The sequence below is a fragment of the Pelophylax lessonae genome (assembly GCF_965119305.1).
Source record: "Pelophylax lessonae genome assembly, chromosome: 7".
NCBI classification, from domain to species: Eukaryota; Metazoa; Chordata; class Amphibia; order Anura; family Ranidae; genus Pelophylax; species Pelophylax lessonae.
The window spans coordinates 192,336,475-192,357,268 of NC_138774.1; the positions used below are offsets into that span (position 1 = coordinate 192,336,475).

The 20,794-nt window shown below is 42.8% G+C and overlaps 1 protein-coding gene across 1 annotated transcript in view; it reads left to right on the forward strand.

The window, feature by feature from the left end:
* Window positions 1–11,697: 11,697 nt before the first annotated feature.
* FAM50A (family with sequence similarity 50 member A) overlaps window positions 11,698–20,794 on the forward strand; it is a gene marked incomplete at its 3' end in the record, with an annotated part of 54,278 nt that continues 45,181 nt past the window's right edge. The window contains exons 1-3 of the mRNA XM_082264189.1: window positions 11,698–11,906; window positions 19,936–20,020; window positions 20,684–20,783. Coding sequence (XP_082120315.1) covers window positions 11,796–11,906; window positions 19,936–20,020; window positions 20,684–20,783 — 296 coding nt within the window. The 5' untranslated portion in view covers window positions 11,698–11,795. The remainder of the gene's footprint in view (window positions 11,907–19,935; window positions 20,021–20,683; window positions 20,784–20,794) is intronic.

Consider the following 20,794-nt stretch of genomic DNA (forward strand, 5'->3'; position numbering starts at 1 on the left):
AACAGCTGGATAGCCACAGGTTGAGCACCAATGGTTTAGAGCTACTAGGTATCTAATTCAGATTAAGCCCTTGTTCACACTGAACTCGTGTTTTGAAATTGTGCACAATTTCAAACCCGCGCTTCAGTCTGACTTGGGGGGGGGGGGGGGGGGTTGATTTGAATGACATCTGTGCAGGTTCATGCACAGATATCTATTGAAATTGCCCCCAAAGTTGCCAAAAGTTGTGCAGGAACTACTTTTGGAAATTGGTGACGCTACAAAATCGGCGTTGCACCGATTTGGACAGTGCCGTTGCCGGCAATGGATGATTTGCCAATCAAATCGCATGTCAAATCTCCCCAATGTGAATGGGGGCTTAAGAGCTACTGTACTCCCAAAGGAGTGTCTTTAGGGCAGAAAAAAAATCTTCCATTGGTTCTTCAGTGCTGTCTGACTCCCTAGCAGTTAGCTCTCTTCCCAGCCCTGGCCTGGCTGTGAGTTCTTTATCTATTCTTAGATGGGGAATTTAGGTAATGCGGCAAGTCAATGTACTGAGCCCGCTAGTAGCAATGGCAAACTTACTAAAGCAAATGACAGGATTAGCTCACTTGAAAAGCAAGCTTTACCTGTCTTAAACCTTTTGGGGTATGATGAGAACTTTTTGCCTACACCGACTGCAGTGAAGGTGATTGCACCCTGCTCTACTCCACCCAAAACCAAGAGATCTGTATCTCTTTATGGTCCTTTCACACGGGCTTTCTGATCAGGTCCACTTGTCAGTTTTACAGGCGAGCCTGATCGGATGCTCCATGCACCCCTATAGAGCAGCGGATGTCAGCTGTGACATGTCTGCTGACACCCACTGTTATCCGATCCTGTCTGTGAAATCCAGATGGATGGAAACCCTATTTTCCATCCGTCTGGAGAATTGTAGGAAAATGGACAGGCGCTCCATTTTCACCTGATCTCCCATAGAGGAGAGCGGGGATCTGACAGGTCCGTCTCAGCACAGTGAGTGGAGATGGACCTGTCATCCGCCTGCTCAGCGGGGATCAACGGATCGATACCGCTGAGCAAAACGGAGTCCGCCGGGCGGAAAGCCCGTGTGAAAGGGCCCTAAAACAATGTCTAACTTGTCACTGTTTTCCTGCCTTTTAGTTTTTAAAAATCTGACTCCTTGTCAACAAAAGAGGATGATTGAATGGCAAGTTAAGAAAACAAAGCATGGATGGTCTCTAGTATTTTTTCATTTTTTATTCTAAATAACAGGAAATCGAACACATAGATTTTGGCTCAGTATTAAACATTTCTATCAATTTTAAACTTCATAATATATGTGTACAGATTTTAAAATTGTTTTTATAATGTAATTCTGGGAAGCAAAATGTTTGCGGACTATTTTAACACTGTAAAAATATCACTGTTTAAAGTATTTTACTGACTTTTACATTTTATTCTTTTTCATATTCATAAACTTTGGCCCATTGATGTATACCCTGTTGGGTCATGGACAAATTGAATACGGTATATCCAGGTGAAAGGGCCCAGAAGAAGTTGCATTTACTGTGATCTGACCAATAGGGCGCTTAAGCTGTATATACACAGTGCATCGGAAAGTATTCACAGCGCTTCCCTTTTTCCACATATAGGTATGTGACAGCCTTATTCCAAAATTGATTAAATTCATTATTTTCTGCAAAATTCTACAAACGCATGAAAGAAGTTTGAAATCTTTGCAAATGTATTAAAACAAAAAAAAAAATCACATGTACATAGGTATTCACAGCATTTGCCATGACACTCAAATTTGAGCTTGGGTGCATTCTGTTTCCACTGATTATCCTTGAGATGTTTCTACAACTTAATTGGATTCCACCTTTTGGTAAATTCTGTTGACAAAACATGATTTGGAAAGACAAATACCTGTGTATAAAAGGTACCACAGTTAACAGTGCATGTCAGAGCACAATCCATGAAGTCCAAAGAATTGTCTGTAGACCTCTGAGACAGGATTGTATCGAGGCACAGATCTGGGGAAGGGTACAGAAAAATGTATGCATCATTGAAGGTCCCATTTAGCACAGTGGCCTCCATATTCCCTAAATGGAAGAAGTTTGGAACCAACAGGACTCTCCCTAGAGCTGCCAACCCAGCCAAACTGAGCGTTTGGGGAAGGAGGGCCTTAAATAGGGAGGTGACCAAGAACACGATGGTCAGTCTGACAGACCTCCAGCGTTTCTCTGTGGAGAAAGGAAAGCCTTTCAGAAGAACAACCATCTCTGCAGTACTCCACCAATTAGGCCTATATGGTAGAGTGGCCAGATGGAAGCCAGTCCTCAGTAAGAGGCACATCACTGCCCATCTGGAGTTTTCCAAAAGACACCTGAATGACTCTCAGACCATGAGAAACAAAATTCTCTTGTCTGATGAAACAAACATTGAACTCTTTGGCCTGAATGGCAGACATCATGTCTGGAGGAAACCAGGCACCGCTCATCACCCGGCCAATACCATCCCTACAGTGAAGCATGGTGTGGTGGCAGCATCATGCGGTGGGGATGTTTTTCAGCAGCAGAAACAGGGAGACTAGTCAGGATTGAGGGAAAAACAAATGCAGCAATGTACAGAGACATCCTTGATGAAAACCTGCTCCAGAGTGCTCTGAATCTCAGACTGGGGCGAAGGTTCATCTTTCAACAACAGGACGATGGCCCTAAGCACACAGCCAAGATAACAAACGAGTGGCTAAAGGACAACTCTGGGAATGTCCTTGAGTGGCCCATCCAGAGCCTAGAATTGAACGCAATTGAACATCTCTGGAGAGATCTGAAAATGGCTGTGCACCGATGCTCCCCATCCAACCTGATTGACCTTGAGAGGTCCTGCAAAGAAGAATAGGAGAAACTGCCCAAAAATAGGTGTGCCAAGCTTGTTGCATCATACTCAAAAAGACTTGAGGCTATAATTGGTGCTAAAGGTGCTTCAACAAAGTATTGAGTAAAGGCTGTGAATACTTATCTACATATTATTATTTTATTCTTTTTTCGTTTTTTATTTTTAATAAATTTGCAAAGATTTCAAACAAACTTCTTTCACGTTGTCATTATGGGGTATTGTTGTAGAATTTTGAGGAAAATAAAGAATTTAATCCATTTTGTAATAAGGCTGTAACATAACAACATGTGGAAAAAGTGAAGCGCTGTGAATACTTTCTGGACGCACTGAAACTGATCTCTACAGTGACCACAGTTGTCAAGCTGATTGCTTTCCAAGGGCTGGACACAGTTTAAAATTTGCATTATTTATTCATAATTCCTAAGAATGTTTTCACCACATCTCCTCCCTTGATCATTGTAACCACTCTCATTTTCTCTAAAGACCAACCCCTGCAGAACCCCAAACCCATCTCTGGAGAGACCTCTATGTGCTCAAATTTTGGAATAGCCTCAGCCAGTGCTGACTTCTGTGTTCCTTGTAGAGATCAATGTTCTCTACAGTCATTAGTGCACCCTACAGTCACTGTGCTTTATATGCAGCCTCTTGCAGACATCCAACACTATTTTAATTTACTGTTCAGTATAACCTTCCATATTACCATATAGGTCATTGTAAATAATTCATCAAAGTCTTGGTACCCTTTGAACACAAAATAAATTTATGTATATACAACTTCTATATGAGTATTTTTATTAACTCTAGTCGGGTATAAAGACACACATTATTGCAGCTATGTAGTCAATAAATAAATATTTAAAGTGGTGATCCATCCCCCCCAAAAAATTAAAAGTCAGCAGCTACACATACTGTAGCTGCTGACTTTTAATATTAGGAGACCTACCTGTCCTGGAATCCAGCGATATCGGCAACTCAGCCGATGTTTCCATCGGCTGTCAGGTGCTGCCGCCACCCTTGCCGGTAAGGGTCCCTACTGCGCATGTGCGAAGCACGCTGCACTCTCTTACTGGCCTAGAAGCAGAGAAAAGAGGAGGAGGGGCCGAACTGACATACCTCGCCGCGGTGAGGTCTTATTATTATTATACAGGATTTATATAGCGCCAACAGTTTGCGCAGCGCTTAACAAAATGAAGGCAGACATTACAGTTACACTACAATTTGGAACAAAAGGAATCAGAAGGCCCTGCTCGTTAGAGCTTACAATCTAAAAGGGAGGGTCAATTGATACAAAAGGCAATAGCTGTGGGGAATGAGCTGATGGAGCAAGCGAAACAGTGTTATTAGTTAGTAGCCGGGTAGGCTTCTTTAAAGAGAAGGGTTTTCAGGGATCGTCTAAAGATGGATAGATTAGGGGACAGTCGGACAGATTGGGGTAGAGAGTTCCAAAGAATGGGAGAAGCTCTGGAGAAATCTTGGAGGCGAGCATGGGAAGAGGTGACAAGGGAGCTAGAGAGCAGGAGGTCTTGGGAGGACCGAAGAGAGCGGCTTGGTTGATATTTTGAGATCAGGTTAGTGATGTAGCTGGGGGCAGAGGTGTGGATGGCTTTGTAAACTATTGTTAGCACTTTGAATTTTATTCGTTGGGTGAGTGGAAGCCAGTGAAGGGATTGGCAGAGAGGGGTGGAGGACACTGAACAGTTGGTAAGGTGGGAAAGTCTTGCAGCAGCATTCATTATGGATTGAAGGGGGGATAATCTATGTAAGGGTAATCCAATGAGGAGGGAGTTGCAATAGTCGAGGCGAGAGATAACCAGGGCGTGAATTAGAATCTTGGTGGTGTCATTGGTTAAAAAGGGTCGTATTCTAGCGATGTTGCGGAGGTTAAGGCGGCATGATTTGGACAGGGATTGGATGTGAGTCTGAAAGGACAGTGCAGAGTCCAGGGTTACCCCTAGCACCCTGGCATGTGTGGAAGAACTAATAGTTGTTCCATTGATCTTGACAGAGAATTCCGGGGAAGGGGCACGTGGAGGAGGAAATATTATGAGCTCGGTTTTAGATAGATTCAGTTTGAGGAAGTGGTGAGACATCTAGGCTGATATGTCTGTTAGTAGATCAGTGATGCGGGACGAGACTGATGGGGTGAGCTGAGGGGTAGAGAGGTAGATTTGGGTGTCATCAGCATAGAAATGGTAGTGGAAGCCATGGGAGGCTATTAGCTGACCCAGGGAGGAGATATAGATTGAGAATAGTAGCGGTCCAAGGACAGAACCTTGGGGGACCCCAACAGTAAGAGGAGTTGCAGGGGAGTAAGTGGAATTGTAAGTGACACTGAAGGTGCGTGAGATAGGTAAGATTCGAACCAATGGAGAGCACAGCCACGGAGACCGAGCAAACTGAGTTTTTTGAGAAGGAGGGGGTGGTCAACAGTATCAAAGGCAGCAGAGAAGTCCAAGAGTATTGAGTAGTGACCATTGGTTTTTGCTGTTAGTAAGTCATTTGTAAGTTTTAGGAGAGAAGTTTCTGTGGAGTGTTGCTGGCGAAATCCAGACTGAAGGGGATCAAGGAGGTTATTCTCAATGAGGTGCTTGCTCTGACGGAAGTGGGGACAGAGTACCTGTCAAAAACAGGTACCCTCCCCCCCCGAAAGGTGCCAAATGTGGCACTGGAGGTGGGGAGGAGACAGATAAGCGGAAGTTCCACTTTTGAGTGGAACTCCACTTTAAATATATTTTTAAATGCATGCAGCGTAATTACTTGAATCTTGCCTGGTATCAGCCTCTTGTGTAGCATGGCTCTAGTGTGAATCAGTTTATGTATGTGCTGACAAAAGAAGAAAACAAAGTAACAGATATGAGCTTAGAGCTCAATGCTGCTTCTCCTTTCATTCTCCAGTAACTGGAGGGGTTGTGTCCAGGATCGCCTGGGCTCAGAGGAAGTGGGTTGAATGATGCTGGCCATCAGTTCTAGCATCAGAAAAACATTACTCCAGGAGGAATCTCTGAATTGACACTTAATATTGCAGAAAAAGCTTTTTTTTTTTTTAATTATTTTGCCCTTTAATGGACCATGCAACTTTATATTGGGGTTTTTGTTTGTTTTGCTTTAAACATGTTCAGCTTCTTTAGACTAAAATGTTCCAAAAAACAGTATTGTGAGGTCACTATAACTAATTGTCACACCTTGACATGCTTGCAAATTGAGAAGAGTCAGATAATCAATCACAATTTATGTTATACTAGCTATGCATGCACACTGTGACTGATTTTGCTCCTGCTAGTTATTGAATTTTAAAACCTCTTACATTTCTAAAACAATCTGTCCAAGGCAAATAAAAGGCTTAAAGTGGTATCAACCCCAAAAAATTAAATATATCCCACCTTACGATTTCAATGTTGTGGCTACATTAAATTTTTTTTTTTATACTTTTTTTTCCCCTCTATGTGTTCACCTTGTGATATGTCCAATAAGTCTGTTTTTTTTCAACACTCCAAGCTCTCCAGTAAAAGTGGCAGTTAGGCCTTGTTTACACTTGCTTCCAAATGTGGCATTTGACCCCGGTTTTTTAGGCACTTTGAAAAGCAATTAAACTATCACTATATAAAATGGTTGCCTTACAGTCCTGTACTCACTGTTGAGTTTGCGTTGCTTTACTGTGCTTTGCTTCAGAAAATAACATCCCATGCTGCTTTCTTGGTGCTACATCACATCTCCAAAGCCTCTATAGATGTGTATCACAGTGCTCCCTCACTGCACCTTCAGCGGTGGAGGGGTGCTTCAGGGTTAACTGCGCTGTGTATTTCATGTACTGGAAAAAAATAGAAAACCAACACATACAGGGCATTTGCCAAGCTTCATTAAAGCTTAAAAAAAAGCATCAAAAATGCATGTTAAAGTGGTAGGCACTTTAAAGCGGAGTTCCGGCCTCAAAATCGAAAAAAAACGATTTTGGGCCATACTCTTGCTGAGTGCAACCTGAAAAAGAAATGGATACTGCAGATTTTTTTTTTTGGTCACTTACCTTATTCTAGAAGAAAATATACTCACCTTCCTTCCACTTCCTCCCTCTGCGGCCAACGCTGTCTCTTCCGGTTTGCGATGACTCCTGGGAGCTGAACGTCATCGCTCCCAGGAGTCAATGCGCCTGCACCGGCCCCGCTCGTCACTTCCGGTGCAGGCGCGGCATTCCCTGCTAAACAGGTTCTGGGCATGCCCAGAAGCTGTTCAGGGATGCCGCGCCTGCACCGGAAGTGAGGAGCGGGGCCAGTGCAGTGCATTGTGGGACTCCAATGTCACGGAAGAGGACACAAAGAGGGACGCTGCGGCTTCAGATGCCCACACCTGAGATGGCAGCGCTGGAGAAGAAATTTTCAAGGTAAGTATTTCTTCTTACAGGTAAGTGCAACCTGGGACAGTACAGAGGCTATCCATTATGGAATGTACTAGCCCTGACTGTCCCGGTGGTATTTTTAGCTAAAATTGACCCCCAAAGCTGGAACTCCACTTTAATGTAAGTTACTAATCAAGGGAAGTGCAAAAAAGCCCTTAAGCTACCCTCTCCCCCGAATGACAATGGTGGAGACACCCTAATACAGAAGATACTGGCCAGATCTTAAGGTAAAAATAAAGGAAAATGTGTAAAATAAAACGAATGCCACCACCACCACATTTAAGAATTTGTAAATAGCAAAATATTACTTTTTTTTTTTTTGGGGGGGGGGGGGGGTGGGGAGGTTAATACTTTAAGTGTAGTCAAAGGTGAACTCCACACAAACTGCTAAATACACTTGAAATATACATGGAAGCTGTTGAAGGATTTCGTATTTCTGTCCATACAGTCCTGAAAAATACACAGCCCTGCCAAACCATGATTTTCTCTGCTGCAGCTAACAATACAGCTTGGCCACCTTCCTACCCACAGCTAGAGATTGGACAGGGAAGGAGTAGCAGCAAATTACTGAGGTCATCCCCTCCATTTAGCACACATTCATGTGGCAGGAAATGGAAAGAATAAAAAGTAAACTCTCTCAGAGATCGAGAAAAATAAAAAGTGACAGAAAATTGAACTCTTCCTACCTGTAACCCAATTTAAACAAATGTCACTGATATAGTGCTTCAAAGTATGTCTACAGACCAACATTTTATTTTGGATAGTACATTGAGCATGCAGACTTAATAACCTATACTGAGGATTTTACCCAGTTTACAAGAGAAATGCTACTGTGCAGAGTCCATACATACAGAATAAGAACAGATACTGAGAATCACACCCAACATACAGAAGACGTGGTACTGTGCAGAGTCCATACATACAGAATAAGAACAGATACTGAGAATCACACCCAACATACAGAAGACGTGGTACTGTGCAGAGTCCATACATACAGAATAAGAACAGATACTGAGAATAACACCCAACATACAAAACAGAAGTGGTACTGTGCAGAGTCCATACATACAGAATAAGAACAGATACTGAGAATAACACCCTGACCCAACATACAAAACAGAAGAAGTGGTACTGTGCAGAGTCCATACATACAGAATAAGAACATATACTGAGAATTACACCCAGCATACAAAACAGAAGAAGTGGTACTGTGCAGAGTCAATGCATACAGAAAAAGAACAGATACTGAGAATCATACCCAACATACAAAACAGAAGAAGTGGTACTGTGCAGAGTCCATACATACAGAATACAAACAGATACTGAGAATCACACCCAAAATACAAAACAGAAGAAGTGGTACTGTGCAGAGTCCATACATACAGAATGAGAACATATACTAAGAATCACACCCAAAATACAAAACAGAAGAAGTGGTACTGTGCAGAGTCCATACATACAGAATAAGAACATATACTGAGAATCACACCCAACATACAGAAGAAGTGGTACTGTAGTGTGCAGAGTCCATACATACAGAATACAAACAGATACTGAGAATCACACCCAACATACAAAACAGAAGAAGTGGTACTTTGCAGAGTCCATACATACAGAATAAGAACATATACTGAGAATCACACCCAACATACAAAACAGAAGAAGTGGTATTGTGCAGAGTCCATACATACAGAATAAAACCAGATACTGAGAATCATACCCAACATACAAAACAGAAGAAGTGGTACTGTGCAGAGTCCATACATACAGAATACAAACAGATACTGAGAATCACACCCAAAAATACAAAACAGAAGAAGTGGTACTGTGCAGAGTCCATACATACAGAATGAGAACATATACTAAGAATCACACCCAAAATACAAAACAGAAGAAGTGGTACTGTGCAGAGTCCATACATACAGAATAAGAACATATACTAAGAATCACACCCAAAATACAAAACAGAAGAAGTGGTACTGTGCAGAATCCATACATACAGAATAAGAACATATACTGAGAATCATACCCAACATACAAAACAGAAGAAGTGGTACTGTGCAGAGTCCATACATACAGAATAAAAACAGATACTGAGAATCACACCCAACATACAAAACAGAAGAAGTGGTACTGTGCAGAGTCCATACATACAGAATAAGAACAGATACTGAGAATCATACCCAACATACAAAACATGATTAGGGTATGACCGATGCCCACTCCTGATCTTAGCATGAACCACCCACCTTCTAATCCTTCTAAACAAATGATACTGACAACGACTTTGAGAAAAAATTGTGGCCTGTTAGGCCATTTTATTAACAACCAATTTAAAACATTGTAAACAGTAAACCATAAATACTCCAGTACACATAAGAGAATCAGGGGTTGTTGGTCTTGGGAGGCACCAAAAATCCAATTCAAAAATGGTATCAGTATCCAAAAACCCAACGGTCCCCAGCCGCGCAACACCAGCTCAGGAACAAACACACTTTTCCACTGATACCCTTTGTTAACACGTCCCGGTTAATCCCCTATTAACCGGGATACACTATAGGGCTCCATACCGTAGATGGGTCACCCTATGCACTGACCAAAAACCTGTTACCGCCTCCAAAGACCCCCAACCGCCAACGACAACAACATTACCCCAATAACCCCAAAACTCCAAATCCGAATCGACATCCTCCACGTTCACATTCCGAAATCCCAAACTCAAGGGCGGGAGGGCGGGGATTCCTCCTTCTTCTGATGATGATCCTCACGATTCTGCTTGCCCCAAAACAGCCCCACCCAGTGTTGCCACCACTGAGCCCCCACCCCTACCTGGCCTAATCCAATCCTATTCCTGCACCACCAGCCACAGCCCACCCGTTAACCCTTTCCTACCTCCTTGTCCTGTGTCCCCTATCAACCCTATCATGAGGCCCTGCGCCTTTTTTTTTGCTCCGGGCCTATCTGAATAAGTGGTACTGTGCAGAGTCCATACATACAGAAAAAAAACAGATACCGTGAATCATACCCAACATAAAAAACAGAAGAAGTGGTACTGTGCAGAGTCCATACATACAGAAAAAGAACAGATATTGAGAATCACACCCAACATACAGAAATATTTAGTACTGTGCAGAGTCCATACATGCAGAATATGAACAGTCTGGTGTTCATATCAATTGGTGAGTGTTCAGACATTCTCATATAAAGAACAAACCAGTAGAATAATATTTAGTGTGCACAGTGATCACAGCTGCCTTGTATACATATCTTCACATCCAGACTGGGTCATCGGAAAGAATTATGGGAAATTTGTACATCCTGTAGGGTAACATGGTGAGCCAGGTACAAAAACAGGAAAGGGCGACTTCCTAAATTTCAGAGTGAATCGACATCACTGCAATAACAATCTTACCCCTCTCAACTTTATTCTAATTAAAATAACATTTTCTTTAGTTATATTTTAAAACAAACCTTCCATGTGTGTGCTATGGGACCTGAGCCCTTGCTGGAAATGGTGGGCGTCAGGGTGATCCTCTGACCCTGAACCTCTATGCAGATAAAGCCTTCTGGCTTTGCTTCTACATACCTATCCTGGGTCAGCAACCGTACTGACACTAAGTGATCTGAATGACAGCCAGGATATTAGCATTTTCAGAAGGTAATTATTGATGATGGCCCTCATGTTTCTCGCATGACAGGCTTCCTATAACCCTGGCCTAGGTATAATACAAAGAGCAACCAATAATCTTCTAGCCATGGACACCAAAAAGATATACTGCGGCAGAGCGGCCCACCTGCGTGAACTGACGTACCTGTACGTCTCAGTATGGGGCGCGCGATTGGACACAGCGGTAGCCAATCAGCGGGACCTGCCGATTGTTCCGAGGAGAGGCAAATTGGCGGTCTGCCTATGTAAACAAGTGGAGATCTTGTGTTTCTGCTAAGCAGAAATACGGATCTCTGTCTTCCTCCAGTCAGGCCATCCCCAACACAGTTAGTAATCACTCACTAGGAGCACACTTAACCCTTTGATGTTAACCCCTTCCCTGCCAGTGTCATTAGTACAGTAACAGTGCATTTTTTTTAGCACTGATCACTGTATTGGTGTCACTGACCAGTCCCAAAAAAGTGTCAGATTTGTCCGCTGCAATGTTGCAGTCCCGTTAAAAATCCCTGATCGCCGCCATTACAAGTAAAAAACAAATGCAGTATCACAAAAAGTGGCCTGGTCATTAAGGGGGTAAAACCTTAAATGACTAAAATTATATATTAATCAAGATCTGGTTCCTAGGAGCTACACTTCCGGTTCTATATGTACACACAGAAAGGTCTCCCAGCAACGCCAGACTTCCGGTTCCCAGAAGGCTTCGCTCCCGGATGTGTCTGGAGAAAGCTGAAAGCCCAATCAGCGCTCAGACAGGGCGCAGGCGCATGGTGTCACATGACCGTGTTGTGTTGTCCCAGCTGAGAGCGGAGAGAGTGCGGGTGTTCTCGGGCTGTGTGAGTGTGTGGAGTGATCCCTGCAGACATGGCGCAGTACAAGGGGGCGGCCAGCGAGGCCGGGAGAGCCATGCAGCTAATGAAGAAGAGAGAGAAGCAGAGGGAGCAGCTCGAACAGCTGAAGCAGAAGATAGCCGAGGTGAGCGGCCTTACCATACGGCGCCACTCTATGGTTGCATACAGCACTACTCTATGGTTCCATGCTGCACTGCACTGTACATGTGTGAATTACACAGCTAGAGTAGAAATATCCAGTGTGGAATTGCAGTCAGTACTTTATATCACTGTCCTATAGAGGAGATCAGACACTTACCAGTACTATACATCAGGGGGGGGGGGGGGGGCGCTCCAAACTTTTTAACCATTTCAGCTCCGGAATCTTCTACCCCCCCCCCCCCCCCCTTAATGACCAAGCACTGCGTTACTTTAACCACTTCCCGCAAACCGACGTACCTGTACGCCAGCTTGAGGAAGGGGTGGTCTCGGGATGATGCCGACAGCTAAAGGTATCATCCCGGTACCGTTTTTTAGAGCCGGTGGTCGGCTTTCAGGAGATAACAACCGATGCAGCTCAGACGTTATCCCAGTGAGTGGGAGGGGACATTCCCCCCGCCGCCTTCCTTGGCTCTCCCCGGGACTACCATCCCATCGGGAGCGCCAAGCAACCAGCCAGCACATCCGTCAGCTGGTTGGCGTCCCGAATGAAGCCGGATTTGCCTTAGATCGGGTCTCCGATGTAGTAACCCAAAAGCGACATCACGTCGGGTTTACTCAGGCCGCTAACGGCGCAGATTTTCCAAAAAAAACTGTCAGTATTCAAAAATGCTGATTTCGACATTTTGAATACTTTGAAGTGCAGAGTAGGGATTTGGGGTCTTTTAGACCCCCCAATCCCTCCATAAAAAGCACCTGTCACTGCCTATTATTGTCAAAAGGGATGTTTACATTCCTTGTGACAGCAATAAAAGTGATCACATTTTTTTTTTTTTTTAAAAACAGTGCTAAAAATTTAAAAAATTAGGAATTTTTTTTTTAAAGAGCCCCCATCCTGTGAGCTTGCGCACAAAAGAAAACGCATACGTAAGTCGCGCCCGCATATGAAAATTGTGTTCCAACCACACGTGAGGTATCGCCACGATAGAATGTGAGCAATATTTCTAGAAAAAGACCTCCTTTGTAACTCCAAACTGGTAACCGTTAAAATTTTTTAAAGCGTCACCTATGGAGATTAAGTACCGTAGTTTGTCGCCATTCCACGAGTGTGCGCAATTTTAAACCATAACATGTTGGGTATCTATTTACTCTGCGTGACATCATCTTTCACAATATACAAAAAAATTGGGCTAACTTTACTGTTTATTTATTTTTAAATGCAATGAAATTTATTTTTTCCAAAAAAATTGGGTTTAAAAGACCGCTGCGCAAATACTGCATGACAAAAAATATTACAACAACCGCCATTTTATTCTCCAGAGTCATTGCTAAATATATATATAATGTTTGGGGGTTCTAAGTAAATCTATAGCAAAAAATACTGATTTTAACTTGTAAACAACATGTCAGAAATAGGCCTGGTCCTTAAGTGGTTAACGGACAATTCCGTGGTCGTGCAACGCTGTACCCAATTAAAATTGATGTCTTTTTTTATTCCCTCACAAACAGAGCTTTCTTTTGGTGGTATTTGATCACCTCCTGCAATTTTATTTTTTTGCACTATAAACAAAAAAAGAACCAACTTTGAATAATAAAGCAATATTTTTGACATTCTGCTATAAATATATCCCAAAAAAATTAAAAGAATTGAATTTTTTTAATCAATTAGGTCAATATGTATTCTGCTTCATATTTTTGGTAAAAAAAAATCCCAATAAGTGTATATTTGGTTTGCTCAAAAGTTATCGCTTCTGCAAACTATGGGATACATTTTATGGACTTTTTTTTTTTTTTATTTATTGTTTTTACTAGTAATAGCGGCAATCAGAGATTTTTACCGGCATTACGGTGGACAAATCTGACACTAAGTGACACTTTTTGGGGACCAGTGACATCAGTACAGTGATCAGTGCTAACAAAAATGCACAGTTACTGTATAAATGACACCGGTAAGGAAGGGGGAAACACCAGGGGTGATCAAGGGGTTAAGTGTGCTCCTAGGGAGTGCTTTCTAACTGTGGGGGAGTGGATGCACTAGAGGAAAAAAGAGATTTGTGTTTCAGGTTAGCTGAAATACAAGATCTCTCTTTTCCTACTTGACAGAACAGCGTTCTGCCTTGTTTACATAGGCCAACCTGCCATTCTGTCATTCCACTGAACGATCAGCAAGTCCTGGCGGGCCCAATAACAGCGGGAGCTGCGCCCCGGCGGCGCATGCATGTTCCCGAAATCCCCTGCACAAAATTACGTACATCTATGTGATTTTGCGCAGCCAGGCTGCCCTGCCGCAGTATATATGCAGCAGGCGATCCAGAAGTAGCTCTCTTTCAGTCTGGGGGTGGGTAACTGAGGCCAGTGGGAGTAGAAACATCCTGGTGTCAGTGGGAGTAAACAGTGCCCCATCATTGATGTCAGTGGTAGGAAAACCCCCCTCATCCTTGGTGTCATTGGAAGGAATTGTGCCCCTTCTTTGGTGTCAGTGAGTGGACCTATGCCAAATTGTTGATGGATGAGGGGCGCCAGGGTCCGGATCCTGGGCCCCAGTTTGGAGACCACCGCTCTAAACCATACACTGTACATCACCTAAAGGGGAATTCCAGCTTACACCAAACTAGCTTTAAAACTGCCCCCCCCCCCCCCCCAACATCAATGTTAACTAACCTGTGTAAGAAAGATCTGTACACTTCCCTATTTTGGTCCGGTCATGTGATCCAATTCCCCTCTGTCAGCTAGCAGCAGCTGCAGGGGAGAAGAGAAAGCGCCAATAACAGATGGGCCATTGAAGTCTATGGGTGACATCACTGCTTCAGGCTTTACTAGTGGCTGTCGAAGCGTTCTCTCCCCTGCAGCCACCACTGGCTGACACAGGGGAGATCACGTGACCAGACCAGAGCAGACTGAAAATAGGTAAGTAACATCTTTCTTACACAGATTACTTAGCATTGGTGTTAGGAGAGGGAGGGGGCAGGTTTAAAGCTACCTAGGTGTAAGCTGGAATTCCCCTCTCTGGTGTGACTTGTGACATTATACAGTACTATAGTATAGGGTTCCCCACTGTGCCACCTGTGTGCTGCACTGTGCATCACTGTAACACACAGCTGGAGTATATGAAGCATAGGATCGGTGACATACAGTGCTACGGTATAGAATTCTGCTCTCTATTGCATCAACAAATTAGACGGATGAAGCAGGAACCCTGACGATACATGATCCTGCATTGTCCATACTCCATTCAGTCCTTACACCATACAAGCACTGTGCAGACACCTCTGTACTGCATGTCCTTACATCAAACAGCTGGATGGATAGACGGCTGCACTGTATACTGTATATCACTCTTTTCATTACACGCTGCCTCACCCTGAGCTACCAATAACACTATACAGTGCTGCACGTTTACAACACCACCTGTATATAGTTCCAGTATGCAGCATACCCAGCCCTACAATGCCGTGCACTGAGGTGTGCCATGGTAAATCATCACATCAGTGAGTAAGGAGTGTGGTGCCAAAGAATTACTCTATGTATGTAAAATGGGGGGGTCAGGGTTGGAACAGAGGGTAGCAACGTATATTGTAACCTAGATCTATATGTAATGTGGTGTTATTGTGCAGTCTAACAGAGACGTGTGTGTCTGTGATATTATATATATATATTATACACACACTTACATGCTACTTTATTAGGCACACCTTGCTAGTCTCGGGTTGGACCCCCTTTTGCCTTCAGAACCCCCTTCATTCTTCATGGCGTAGAATAAACAAGGTGTTGGAAACATTCCTCAGAGATTTTGGTCCATACTGACATGATAGCATCACGCAGTTGCTGCAGATTTGTCGGCTGCACATCCATGATGGGAATCTCCCGTTCCACCACATCCCAAAGGTGCTCTAATGGATGAGATTTGGTGAGTGTGGAGGCCATTGGAGTACAGTGACCTCATTGTCATGTTGAAGAAACCAGTGGTGAGATGATTTGAGCTTTGTGACATGGTGCATTATCCTGCTGGAAGGAGCCATCAGAAGATGGGTACACTGTAGTCATAAAGGGAGGGACATGGTCAGCAACAATACTCAGGGAGGCCTTGGCATTTATCCGCTCCTGGACCGCCCACTGCTTATATACTGCAGCAGGGCAGCCCGGCTTCTCAAAATCATGTACATGTACGTGATTTTGTGCACACAATCTAGGGTCGGACTTGTGCTGTGATTTCACACAGCGGGAGCCAATCAGCGCGGCCGCCAACCTTTTTAGAGGAAAAGCACAACAACTGTCTGCCTATGTAAAGGAGTAAAAGAGAGATCTTGTGTTTTTAGCTAACCGGAAACACGGATCTGTCTTTTCGTCCGGTGCATCCCCTCCCCCTACAATTCAAAAGCACTCCCTAGTAGCACACTTAACCCCTTGATTGCCCTTGGTGTTAACCCATTCCCTGCTGGTGTTATTTATACAATGACAGTGCATTTTTTTTTAGCACTGATCACTGTATTGGTGTCACTGGTCCCCAAAAAGTGTCCCTTAGTGTCAGATTTGTTAACCGCAAAGTCGCAGTCCCGATAAGTCGCTGCCATTACTAGTAAAAACAATTACATTTCCATAAGTCTATCCTATAGTTTATAGACGCGATAACTTTTCTGCAAACCAATCAATATACACTTATTGGGATTTTTTTACCAAAAATATGTAGCAGAATACAAATTGGCTTAAATTTGATGAAGAAATGTGATGTTTTACATTTTTTTATTGGGAATGTTTCATAGAAGAAAGTAAAAAATATTGTTTTTTTTTTTTAATCAAAATTGTTGGTATTTTTTTTGTTTATAGCACAAAAAAAAAAATGCATTGGTGATCAAATATCACCAAAAGAAAGCTCTATTTGTGTGTGTGTGGGGGGGGGGGGGTTAGAGACCTAAATTTTATTTGAGTACAGCGTCGCACGACCGCACAATTGTCAGTTAAAGCAGCGCAGTGCCGTGTTGCAAAAAATGGCCTGGTCAGGAGGGGGTTAAACGATGCTCGGTTGGTACTAAGGGGCCCAAAGTGTGCCAAGAAAATATCCCCCACACCATTACACCACCACCAGCCTGAACCGTTGTTACAAGACAGGATGGATCCGTGCTTTCATGTTGTTTCGCAGCTGAAATTGAGACTCCTCAGACCAGGAAACATTTTTCCAATCTTCTATTGTCTAGTTTTGGTGAGCTTGTGCGAATGGTAGCCTCAGTTTCCTGTTCTTAGCTGACAGGAGTGACACCCGATGTGGTTTTCTGCTGCTGTAGCCCATCTGCTTTAAGGTTCCGATGTGTTGTGCGTTCAGAGACAGTTTTCCGTATACCTTGGTTGTAACGAGTGGTTATTTGAGTTACTGTTGTCTTTCAATCATCTCAAACCAGTCTGCTCATTCTCCTCTGACCTCAAAAAGGCATTTCCCTCCACACAACTGCTGCTCACTGGATATTTCCTTTTTTTTTTTTTTTTTTTTGGATCATTCTCTGTAAACCCTAGAGATGGGAAAGAAGGGAGTAATAATACTCAGGTGGTTGCGCTCAGGATTGACCAATGATAAGTGTAGGGTAGAAATAAATTAAATTGTTTTAAAAGTTAATATTATATGAGCTGCTAGTTTAAACAACAATTGGTTGTGAAGAATGAAGATAAAGTGAAACAGCGCTCATATGTGAATAGCAAAAATATCCCCTATCATAAAATGAAATATGTGTGTAAATGAACTTGGTGTCCTATTTTACCACATAGGCAAATCAATATTAATAACAAAATATAAATAAATAGTATATCAAGTGATTTGTGCACAATGAAATATATAAAGTATAAAATAGTGCAATAGTAACAGTCCTTGTGCAAACAGCAAACGCTAGCTGCGTATGCTAATAAAGTGATAGTGCTCCAAACGGTTATAATATATAATAGTAAATTCCAAAAAAAGTGCAGATTCGTGCTCTGTAAACGGGTGACTTTGGGTATCTGGAGCGTGAATATCCTCCACCTTATACGCTGCCCCCTTACCAGATGACCCCTTGGGGTCTCGCGTAGGTAAGCGGTCTCTATGGGTCAGCTCTCAGGGGTCCCTTCGGGTTGTTGTCCTAGGGTTTGAGATGTCCTTAGAGGGGGGGGTCCGCTGTGTCCCTCAGAGAGCGCGTTGTGGGGGTCTTGGCACAAATACTTGTATGGAAGTACAGCATTATCCATTCGTATAGGTACAGTGGCGATGTGTACAGAGACCAGTCCTCCTCCAATCATCGCATCTCCTCTCTAAAGGAGAGCAAGTGTCTCCTCACTCTCCAGGAGACGCTTGCAATTCATTATAAAGGGGGCCCCCGTTGGAACACAGAGTGCACTCTGATAGTTGTTTTTATATTGATATATTGCTTACTTTGCATTCAAGTTACCGATTGTAGTCACTGTTATCTGTGGTCACTCTCTAATTACATCAGTTTGGTTAAAGTATTGTTTATTGTTGCTGAACGCATTCCTCTAGCATACATACACATTTGTTTGTGCATATGTATGTGTGGCCTGTGTTCTGGATCCTGAGTGCTGAACTAAAAGGCCTAAATCCTTGTTTTGGGAATTCAGGATCTATCCCGCTAGCAACATCCGTGTTCTTTCGGATTCTGTTTGCATATTCTTGTTTTGCATAAAAAGTCAAAAGCAGTAAATTGATTATTCACTTCAATACTTGTGGTCTCCATTAATTATAATGACAGAACTAATAGTGTCAGGTGGGTTGGAGCAGGCTCAGGGCGCAGGAAGTGAAGAGGACACCCATGGAACAAGCCACTCCCTCCGGGGCAGGGCTACACACAGATATCTGTTACACTGTACTATAGCACCCCATTATATGTGGATCTTTGTCAGACTGTACCATGACACTTTGTTACGTATGCATCTCTAACAGAGATCGATTTATAATGGAGTGCCATAGTACAGTGTAGTAGATATTCATGTATAATGGGGTGTCAAAGTACAGTGTAACAGAGACCTGTATATAATGGGGTGTCATAGTACACTGTAAAAGAGACCTGTATATAATGGAGTGTCGTAATACACTGTAACAGAGACCTGTATATAATGGGGTGTCATAGTACACTGTAATAGAGAGCTGTATATTATGGGGTGTCATAATACAGTGTAATAGACATCTGTATATAATGGGGTGCCATAGTACAGTGTAATGGAGATCTTTATATAATGGTGTTCCATAATATAGTGCAATAGAGATCTGTAAATAATGGGGTGCCATAGTACAGTGTAAGGAAGATCTGTAAATAATGGGGTGCCATAGTATAGTGTAATGAAGATCTGTATATAATGGGGTGCTATAGTACAGTGTAATGGAAATCTGTATATAATGGGGTGCTATAGTACAGTGTAATAGAGATCTGTATATAATGGGGTGCCAAATTACAGGGTAACCGATATCCATGCACAATGCTGGATTATGGTAAAGTGCAACAGGGATCATCATTTAATGGGGTGCTGTGATACAGTGTAATAGATATCTGTGTACAGGGGTGTGTCATGCTATAGTGTAACAGAGATCCGTATATAATTGGGTGCCATAGTACAGGGTAACAAATCTGTAATTAATGGCCTGCCATAATACAGTATACCACAGATCCATATATAACACGGTGTCATGATACAGTGTAGCAGAGGTCCATGTATAACGGGGTCTTGTGGTATAGGATAACAGATCACTGTATAATGGGGTGCCATGGTACAGTGTAATAGTGATGTTTATATAGGGTGCCATGGTACAGCATGACACAAATCTCCATATAATGGGGAGCTGTGGTACAGTATAGCATAATGTGATTCCATAGCACAGTGTAACAATGATTGGTATATAATGGGGTGCTGTGATACCGTGTAATAGAGAAGTGTATATCTGGGGTGAAGTGCTGTTGTATAGATAGCAGGTAGAGTGACTTTTTGCTGAGCTGGCCATATCACAACTGGATTGGCTTAATTTTAATTCTCGGTTTCTGTTACAGGAGAATGTGGTTAAAGCAAACATTAACAAGAAGTTTTCGGCACATTATGACGCTGTGGAGGCCGAGCTGAAATCCAGCACTGTGGGTGAGTCTAAATTATTATGGTTATCTTCTTTGTTGGACCTCGAGCTTCTCTTAGTAAATTGTTGTGTTGCTGAGGTAGCCATATTGTCAGCTGACCTCGCATTGCTGGGGCCACTACCCATTGGCTTGTGCCTCATGCCATGTGATGCCACTAGTTCTATTGAACTGAGAGGCTGAAAATTGCTATAAGCCATAGGTCACGTTCCTTTGTTTTAGGTGACAGTTTCTCTGTAATGCTATATTATCATTTAATTACCGGTATGCACTAAATATAATAGATCCAAAGTTATTGATGTCCATTAATTACAAGTAAAGCACTGCATACATTGATGGCACTAAATAAATACATGTAATAAATAAAAATAGGCAGTTATTATCTTTACTACTTTTCCTAACTGTGTAATGTTTCAGCCAAACCTATGATAGTCGCAGGGTTTTCTTTTTTTAGTGGTATAGAACATCCTCTGTTTTATGCGGAGTAGTAGTAGTGAATGGCCACTCACAGCAGCTTAAATTTGAAGATGTGCACATCTGCCAGGCAGTTTGAGGCATAGGTTAAAAAACAGAGTTGCTCTGAAAAAATGTAACAGGGTTTTTTATTACATGGTCAGTATACAAATTGTGCTCTGCCGTGTTCTTTAAATACTTTGTAACTCCCTATCAGGTTTGGTGACTCTAAATGACATGAAGGCCAAGCAAGAGGCTCTTGTGAAGGAGAGGGAGAAGCAGCTGGCTAAGAAGGAACAGTTTAAAGATCTGCAGCTGTGAGTAGAAT